The 9431-nt window shown below is 48.9% G+C and overlaps 1 protein-coding gene across 1 annotated transcript in view; it reads left to right on the forward strand.

Moving 5' to 3' along the window:
• Positions 1 to 8161, forward strand: part of BCO1 (beta-carotene oxygenase 1) — a 32364-nt gene extending 24203 nt beyond the window's left edge. Inside the window, 6 exon segments of the mRNA XM_010850795.1 lie at positions 1453 to 1558; positions 3584 to 3678; positions 4962 to 5073; positions 7429 to 7655; positions 7657 to 7734; positions 7736 to 8161. Coding sequence (XP_010849097.1) covers positions 1453 to 1558; positions 3584 to 3678; positions 4962 to 5073; positions 7429 to 7655; positions 7657 to 7734; positions 7736 to 7879 — 762 coding nt within the window. The 3' untranslated portion in view covers positions 7880 to 8161.
• Positions 8162 to 9431: the final 1270 nt, after the last annotated feature.

A 9431-nucleotide genomic window follows, 5' to 3' on the forward strand; every position in this document is an offset into this window, starting at 1 on the left:
ACCCTGGGCCTCAGTTTCCTCCTCTGTCAACTGGGATTGCACTAAACACATCTCAAAATTCAGCTTCTAAGATGCAGTAAATGTCCTGCCTTCCTAGCAAAAAGCTGCTGTTGTTCAAATTTGCTGTTGGGTAGTTGCTAAGTCATGTCCGACTCTTTTGTGACCCCATGGACTTTAGCTCACCAGGCCCTTCTGTCCATGGGATTTTTCCAGGCAAGAATACTGGAGTGGGTTGCCATTTATTGATTTAATTATAAAAACTTGTTTGGAGACATTTGGAAAGTCGAGAAAAGTTTAAATGAGAAGTCAGGCATGGCAGTAATTCTCCTTCTGGAATTTCACAGTTGCCGGTGGTCTTGCTCCTCATCCCCTCCCAAGTGCCCAACCTGAACTCACCCGCCAGGGGTAATGGCAATAACAATAATAATAATAATACAATTATGTGATCAACAGCAGTTAACATTTGTTTAGCACTTACTGTAAACCTGGCCTTCTTGTAAGCCAACAGCATGGGTTATTTTATTTAATTTGCATGATAACTCAGAGATGCATATACTATTTATACAATGCTTGTGCTATACCTCATTATACAAGTGGGGAAACTGAACTTCAGAGATGTCAAGTAACTTGTTCAAGTACCATGGCAAGTGTGTGGGGACACAGGGAGTAACTGCTGCTCGATAGATATTTAATTAGTTGTGTTACGTCTCTCTCCCGGGTTAAAGTACTGAACCAAGTCTTGACTGCCCCTTAAGACCAAGAGACGTCCTTCATAGATATTTTTTCCTCCCAAGTTATTTTTATCTCATGTTTGTTTTTCTTTCCTGCTGGTTTGTTTTTCTCCTATTTTTTCATAGGAGAAAATACTGAAAATCTAGAAAAACATAGACAAAGAAATTAAAGTCTGCATCACCCGCTGCATGCTCTATTGTTACTATTTGGCACATTTCTCCCAGGCTCTTTCCACTGTGATTTCTTTTCTTTTTTAACATGGCTGAGCTCAGACCGTGTCTGCGGTTCTCTCTGCTGCTCTTTCACTCGGTGTTCTCTGTGTTATTATGAACTCTTTATAAACACCTTTTTAATAACTGATGCAGCCTTTGACAAGTGACTCATACAGTATTTAAAAAGCGAGAACTTGTAAGTACTTCCATTTCACTTATAAGTACACCCATTTCACCTGTGAGGGATCAGGCAGCCCAGAGCAGGAGAAAAGTTCCAGGGTTTCGGAGCCCCCTTCCACAACCCACCAGCTTTGCCTTCTTCGGGGAGTCACCTCCAGTCCCCGATTCTCATTTTTAACTGAGAACTCCAATCATGTAATAGCTGCTTCTGGTGGCTAGCATGAGGCCAAAACAAGACACTGAAGCATTCTTTTAAAAATGTGCACATAAAGCCAGTGTTTGCTCTGGACAACGTTTTGATTTATTTGGAAAAACTGATCTCTTTCAGAATGCAGAAGTGGGCTCCAATTTAATCAAACTGTCGTCTACAACAGCACGAGCCCTAAAGGAAAAAGATGACCAAGTCTCCTGTCAGCCGGAGTTGCTCTGTGAAGGTAAAACGCATCTTCTCTCCTGTGTTCAGAGGAAGGGGTGGATGTCCTCTTTACGTAACGCCTCCTTCCAGTGCAGAGGAGCTGTGTGTGGACCAGGGAGGCAAGGGAAGGCTGTGGGACTCTAGGCATTGTACTGGAGACGCTTCTCTCTCATGTACCTTCATACCCCTCCCAGCACTGGGGTGGTCTCTAGACCCAGGAACTTTCACGGCTGGCCTTTTGAATGCTGCCATGTAATTTTTTTGCTTTCTTTTAAAACATTTATTTATTTGTTGCATTTAAATTTTTATACACTTTTTAAAGGTTACTTTCCACTTAGTTATTCCAAAATATTGGCTGTGTTCCCCATGTTGTACAATCGTCCTTGAGCCTGTCTTACATCCAATAGTCTGTACTTCCCTGTCCCCACCTCTATATCATCCCCTCCTTCCCCCTCACTGGTAACCACTAACTTGTTCTCTGTCTCAAATGCTGCCATGCATTTGCAAAAAATGCTCGACATTGCTTATTATTAGAGAAATGGAAATCAAAACTGCAGGGAGGTATCAGCTCACACCAGTCAGAATGGCCATCATCAGCCAAAAAACAAACAAACAAAAATCTATAAATAAAATGCTGGAGAGGGTATGGAGAAAAGGGAACCCCCTCTTGCACAGTTGGTGGGAATGTAAACTGATATAGCCACTATGGAAAACAGTATGGAGATTTCTTTGAAAACTAGGAATAAAACTACCACGTGACACAGCAATCCCACTGCAGGGCCTACACCCTGAGGAAACCACAGTTCCGATGCTGCCGTGTGCTGGACAGCACAGCATACGTGGGTCTCCACCTGGGCACACTGAGCACCCTGCAGAACAGGCGCCATCTCCTCTGCTGGCCAGAGGAGAAAACTGGGCCTCAGAAAGGCTGTGCGCCACGCAGAACGTAAAGCCCCTCGGAGAGAAGCCACAGCCCCCGGAGCAAGGCTTCCCTGCCCAGCGCTGCGGCCGCGGGGCGGAGGGGGCAGCGCTGGGCATTGCAGCTGTTGAGCAGCGTCCGGGGCCTGCAACCCGACTGGGAACCGCTGTCCTAGAGCAGAAGCCTGTGGAGCAGGGCCTGTGCCCCGTGCTCAGTGCTGTCACCAGCACGAGACAGGAACCAGGCTCAGAGCAGGGTGTGCTCAGTGCGTAGGTGAGGAGCGAACTGGCCTGCCCAGGACACGGCTGGGGAGTGGAGGGGCAGGGCTCCAGGGGCCCGGCTCCCCACATCGCTGCCCCATGCCATGGTGGGGGGGACTTGGAAATTTAATTTGACACAGCGGACATATGTAAATATGTATACATGGACATGGATGAAATTTGAAGGCTTTTTTGGATTACAAAAGTGATAGACGTAATGAAATTTTCACATGAGAAACTCAGAATGGACAATATAAACTACGAGCCACAATAAGAAAGTTATCAGCCCAGTAGCACTTCTAAACTTTTCCTTTACACTTGTAACATAGTGGTGATAATTCTCTAGGCAGCCTTTTACATCTAACGTTATCATGGGGACATTTTCCCATGTTACTAAAATTCTTTGTAAATATTACTTTTTATTATACAATTTCATTAGACTCATCTAACTATTCCCCCCTGATGCTTCCTCCACACTTCAGAAGTTTCTGTTCACGCCCACATACATTTGCACGCACATACTTTTTTTTTTTTAAGAGCTTTTAAAAAGTTGCAGTGGCCTCTGATTTTAATCATGTAATTCTCTTTGATTTCTATCTTGGATAATTAAAGATGTTTATACACTTAAAAACCAAGGTCTATCTTACCTTGCTCCCGAAGCTTCTAATAGAGCTGGGGTAATTATCTGAAGTTCCCTCCTCCTGCCCTTTGACCACCCTTGATCCAACTCAGGGCCTGAGTGATGTTCAGGGATCCTGGCTTGGGAGCCATTTTTGTAGAAAGGGTGCCTGGCCTCGATACCACGAAGGGCGGGTGGCCCCACGCTCCTGAAGGGGGCTTTGTCAGCCATGTCGTCTCCTTCCAGGCTTAGAACTGCCTCACATCAATTATGCCCACAATGGGCAGCCGTACCGCTATGTCTTTGCTGCTGGAGTCCAGTGGAGCCCCATCCCAACCAAGGTACTGGTCCCCGGCGGGTGGCAGCCTGGGATGGTCATGTCTGTCTGCAAATCTGAGTTCTCAGGGATGTCAGGACTGAGATGCCCTTGGGGATGGGGGTAGGTCAGAGAGTGAGGTCAGTTTGGGACAAAATATGCTGGAAGCAATGACGGAGCATCCAGGAGAGGGAACTGCTCCTAATGGGCTTCACTCAGGTAAGACGTGGTGGCCGGAGTTTATCCAGTGATTTCTTTATTGGATGCATGTTTATTGAGCACCAGCTTAGGCACACAGGAAAAGCAAGTGAACAGGAGGATCCTGGTTCCTGCCCTCAAGGAACTCATAGTCTCAAGCAGAGAAAATAGAGCTGAAACTTGGAGGATTTATTTTGCTTTTTAAATTTTTTTTATTCAAGTATAGTGGCTCAGTGGTAAAGAATTCACCTGCCAATGTAGGAGACGAGGGTTCAATCCCTGGGTCCGGAAGATCCCCTGGAGAAAGAAATGGGAACCCACTCCTGTGTTCTTACCTGGGAAATCTCATAGACAGAGCAGCAGCCTGGCAGGCTACAGTCCATGGGGTCACAGAGTCGGACACAACTTGGCAACTAAACAGCTGTAACAATGGGGCTGATTTACAATATCATGTTAGTTTCAGGTGTTCAGCACAGAGGTTCATATTTTGGTTCCTAAACTGCTATTTGTTGAACACTTGCTGTTTCCCAGGGACCATGCTGAATGCTGTACAGACATCACTTTTCCTTAGTAGCTTCAGTTTTTAGTAAGAAAATGGAAAATCTTTTTTTAAAAAACGCAATCAGTGCAGGAATGTACAATGAGAAAAATTAAGGTTCCCACATGCTCATCCACACGCCCCGAGTCACTTCCCATTAATCCCACACCCTAAGGGGAAAGAGGCTTATTAGAGACAGAGAGAAGGCCAAAAGCACATTATGCTTTAAAGGCTGGGCAATGAATATGTTAGATTATCTGATACGTATAAAAATTGCAATATAGTGCCCAATATCAGATAAATCCAGGGTTCTTATTTCTTAAAGAATTCAGAGTATATATCAGCTGTGCTGTGGCGGGGGGACCTTAGCTTAAAGCTGGAGAAGGAAGGGAGCTGCTTTCCTGTTTTTGTGCTGACCAGAGGCAGGTGTCATCTGGGGCCTATGCTAGCTGGTGTGAGGTCCCCATCTGAGGCGCTCACCCCTTCTCTGGGGCCTTGACGCCTTCCTATTCGCCGGGAATGAGCATGCTCTGCAACCATTCATTTCGCGTTTCTCCCCTTTGCATGCGCAGATAATAAAATACGACATTCTCACCAAGTCCTCCTTGACGTGGAGAGAGGAGCACTGCTGGCCGGCGGAGCCCCTGTTCGTGCCCACACCAGGTGCCAAGGACGAGGATGATGGTAAGGCCCGGGAAGGGCAACCCACCTGCTGCACTGTGCTTGTGGTCACCCCTCAAACTCAGACACCGTTCACACAGCTGGTGCAGCCATGCTTTGAAGTCCAGGCGGTTCTGAGTGCAAAGCAGTAGGGCGAGGGAGTCCCCAAGCCCACCCCCACTTCTGACGTCAGCTGCAAGTTCAGGGGTCCCCAAGACCACCCTCAGCTTCACTAGGAGCACCCACAGAAGACTCTGAAAGCTGTTACACTCGTGGGGACAGTTATCTCAGCGGAAGGGTACAGACTGAAAGAGAAAAGGCGAGTGGGATGGAATCCGGGAGAATCCCATGGGTGGTCTCCGGTGGTCCTCCCTGCGGGAGTCACGGACTACTCCCACTTCCCCAACGAGCCCCACGGAGCGCGGCCAACCAGGGGTGCTCCCTCAGCCTCGGAGCCCGTGTGGGGCGTGGTCGCGCGGACCGCGCTGACTTCTAGTCTTCGCCCCTCTGGAGGTCGAGCTGACGGCTGTGGCCCAAGTACTAAATTGCTTCCGTCGTGTCCCACTCTTTGCGTCCCCGTGGACTGTTGCCCACCGGGCTCCTCTGTCCATCGGATTCTCCAGGCAAGAACACTGCAGTGGGTTGCCATGCCCTCCTCCTGGGGATCTTCCTGACCCAAGGATCCAACCTGCATCTCCGACGTCTCCTGCATTGGCAAGTGAGACCTTTACCATTAGTGCCTCCTGGGAAGCCCTGTGGCCCAAGGCCTCCCCTGAATCACTTTGCTAGGCCGGGTTGGATGGCACAGCCTCAGGTAAACAAAGACCTCTCGTCAGACCGACAGTCCAAGGACTCGGGCGTCATCTCCCAGGGGCAGAGGAGAGACCTCCTTTTGGGGGAGACTGACACAAAAGCCCACTTCCTTGCCACAGGGCAACACTGCCCTGGCCCAGAGTGTGGAATCCTGGTTTTAAAATTCATTGCGGTGGCTGGGTCAGAACTTGTAACTCCTCTGAGCACATAAACTTTCCAGGGAGCCCCTTAAAAAGCTTGTGGGACTCCTCTCTCATCCAGGTTTCCACCTGACCTAAAGGTCCTTTCCCTCCTTGATTTTGCCCCAGAAATGCCCTGCCCGTCCCCCTGGGGATGCCAAGGAGGGTAAATAGAAGCCTGGGTGGGGCTGCCAACACCTGGGGGGAGGGCAGGCTGCCCGCTGAGCCTGCCAGCTGCTTCCCTCGGGCGAGAAGGGAGTGGTTTTCTACCTGGGAGTGTCTTCCTATTGACCTGCACGGCACAGCGTGCCAGGCAGGGGACCCGTGTCACTGTCGCCTCTAAGGTAGGGGACGGTTGGTGCCACCTCCTGCCGAGGCTGGCCTCCCCCGGGTTGGGCGTGTACGCCCTGCATATTCTCCTGTGGACAGGAAGCAGCCTTCTCTTCATTCCACCAGAGGAAAGGCTCGGAGCTTGAGGTCACTTACCCACGGTTGCACGCCCAGTACATACACAGGGGAGGGTTTGAGTCCAGGCTGATTTGACCTCAGTTGTGCTCAGCCACTCTGAAACCCGGGAGGCCTCGGGAAGAATCAGGAATATTTGCTGGAAGTTTATTGCTCTATTTTGTTTAGCCCTCTGTCCCTTTGAGAGTGAATATTTAGACTATTCTCATTTCACAAAGGGGAAAGCTGCACACGCATGAGGTGGTTGCACTTATTCAAACGCCATTTGAATGCAGCAGGTCTGAGTTTAGGCTAAGTGCAGTGTTGAAGCTGATTCGCTGTAACTGGAATTTCTAAATAGTAGGAAAATAGCCATTTTTCTGTATGTGCAATAATTCACAAAGTGCTTTCATAACTGACAGTGCAAGATCCTCTCAGCAACCCCCTGAGAGTGGGGAGATTATCCCCACTCTACAGATGAAGAGACTGAGGCTCAGAAAGGTGAGGCGATGGGCCCAGCCAAGCCTTCCGATTTCCCTGGCCTTTCCCTTCAGCTCACACAGAATATCAAATTCACTTCCCTTCTGTTTCGATTCAGTTCAGTTCAGTTCAGTTCAGTCGCTCAGTCATGTCGACTCTTTGCGACCCCATGAATCACAGCACACCAGGCCTCCCTGTCCATCACCAACTCCCGGAGTTCACCCAAACTCACGTCCATCGAGTCAGTGATGCCATCCAGCCATCTCATCCTCTGTCATCCTTCTCTTCCTGCCCCCAATCCCTCCCCAGCATCAGGGTCTTTTCCAATGAGTCAACTCTTCGCATTAGGTACAGTCAAAGAACAGGGAGACAGAGCTGAGAAACTTAGCACCCCCTCCCCACCCCAGCTGGAAGAGGTTCGAGGGTGCACTTTTACAAAATGTCTCTCTTTGTTTCCCCAAAGGGATTATCTTATCGGCCATAGTCTCTACCGATCCCCAGAAGTCGCCTTTTCTGCTGGTTCTCGATGCCAGAACTTTTACGGAACTGGCCCGCGCGTCCGTCGATGTGGAGATGCACCTGGATTTCCACGGGCTGTTCATCCCAGATGCAGGCAGGGACCCGGGGAAGCAGGCCCCTTCCCAGGAGGCGCCGGCCAGGGCTGCCGCCGGACGTGCGGCCCCAAGAACCTGACAGCCTGGAGGCTTTGGTCCTGGGGACCAGCTCCGCCCAGCTCACGGCTGTCCCCGCCCCGGGGGAGGTGCAGGAGAGGTGGTCCTTCGTTCCATTTCGCACTTATTCTTTCCGCAGCTGCTTTGAGTCAACATTCTGAAAACAGAACTCATCTGTATCTTTTCTTTCATTTTATTTTGGCCATGAGGACCTTGCTTGAAAGTCAATCAAATATTTATTGATTAGCTCTAGCCCTTGTAAGAAAGCCCCCTTCCTTGAGTACAAAGACAGTGACCATGAATCAGAAACTGTATTGTCACATAATCATTGTCCCTAGAATGGGCACATATGACCCATTGGAGAAGAGACACAGAAACATTTATCATTGCTCCCTGCTCCCTCTCTGCTTTCCCAGTGGACCTGGTCATGAGTTTCAGCTTTCTCAATCAGCTGACCCAGAAGGCGTGTGCTCTGTGGTCATTCCATGCAAGGCATGGCATAATATAAATTAAAACTTTAAAGCCCTGTCAGACCTTAATTTTATTTTTTTACATGGCTTCTTCCTCTGAAGATCTTCTAAGGCAGAGAAACAGAGGCAAAGACAGGCGCCTCATGGTATACCCAGGGGGCCAGAGGGCTGGTGTGGGGTGGAGGGGCTGGAGTCCAGGACTGAGTCCTGTCTTGCCTGACTGAGAACCAGGGCAGTGAGGTGCATCAGAGCCACACAGGACAGGAGTCCCCTCGGCAGTGTTCCCTGGAGATTCAGCCACGCTGGTGTTTGTTTTCATCCAAGTTGTCCTGTGTTGGGTGTATTTTATTCACTACTCTACCCTCTGCACCTAGAAAACTGCCTGGAGGATCAGGCTCTCAATTAAATATTTGTTGGATGAATGAATTCCACCAATGAAGAAATCCAGCTCCAATGTACCCACAAGAAATAGGTTTGTTTTTTTTTAAAGAAATACATATTTTACTGAAGGTGTCCCAGGAAGACCAGGAAGGTGGTTCACATGGAGACCAATGATGACGCCCAGGTTCCTCTTCCAGCCATCCTTGGTCTCTCTTTCTTCCCCTGTTGCTCCCTCAAAACCTCGTGTACCATTCCAGCATTTCCATTTCAGCTCAGCTCATGGAGCCCATCAGACAAAAACCCAAACCCTGGGGATGGCAAAATAAATAAATAAACCTTGGGGATGGTAGACTGAAGACCATCTGCTCTTCTCCTCTGGGGACCTCAGCATCTCCAGTATTGATAAGATGGATCGGGAGGAAATGTCAGCCATGGTGGCCTAAGAAACATGTGATGGAGGCCTGCATTTGGGTGGCAGGAACGGAAAAGAGTTGACAGATGGGACAGTCACTCACCTATTCATTATTTTACTTCAAATATTTGAGAAGAGGGTGGTATCTGAAAAATGCTTCCCCACCTCTATTCTACTCAATTCTCATTGCCAAACAGTACCCAGATGTGGCCATGAAAAAAGGGTGCAGTTCGGCATGGAAGAAAAGTATGTCATGGTTTATTTGCCTTGCTTAGGAAGACAGGTGAAATACCAGACCGATGAGGAAGCCTGGCCTGCCACGTCTTTTCTTCTCAGTTTCAAAAACACCAAAGGTCAATGGTAGGACGTCCAATTTATCTCGATCCTGAATTCCCCTGTGTTTCAGACACAGGCCAGGGTAATTAGCTCAAAAGGCTGTAGGAGCCAAGACACATGCGCCTTTCTTGAAGCCAAGACCGTCTGTCTTACCCTGGGAGCCTTCCTTGTTATGCTTCATGTGGGTATAACGCGT

The sequence above is a fragment of the Bison bison genome, unplaced genomic scaffold, assembly GCF_000754665.1.
Source record: "Bison bison bison isolate TAMUID 2011002044 unplaced genomic scaffold, Bison_UMD1.0 scf7180017864295, whole genome shotgun sequence".
Taxonomy (NCBI): domain Eukaryota; kingdom Metazoa; phylum Chordata; class Mammalia; order Artiodactyla; family Bovidae; genus Bison; species Bison bison.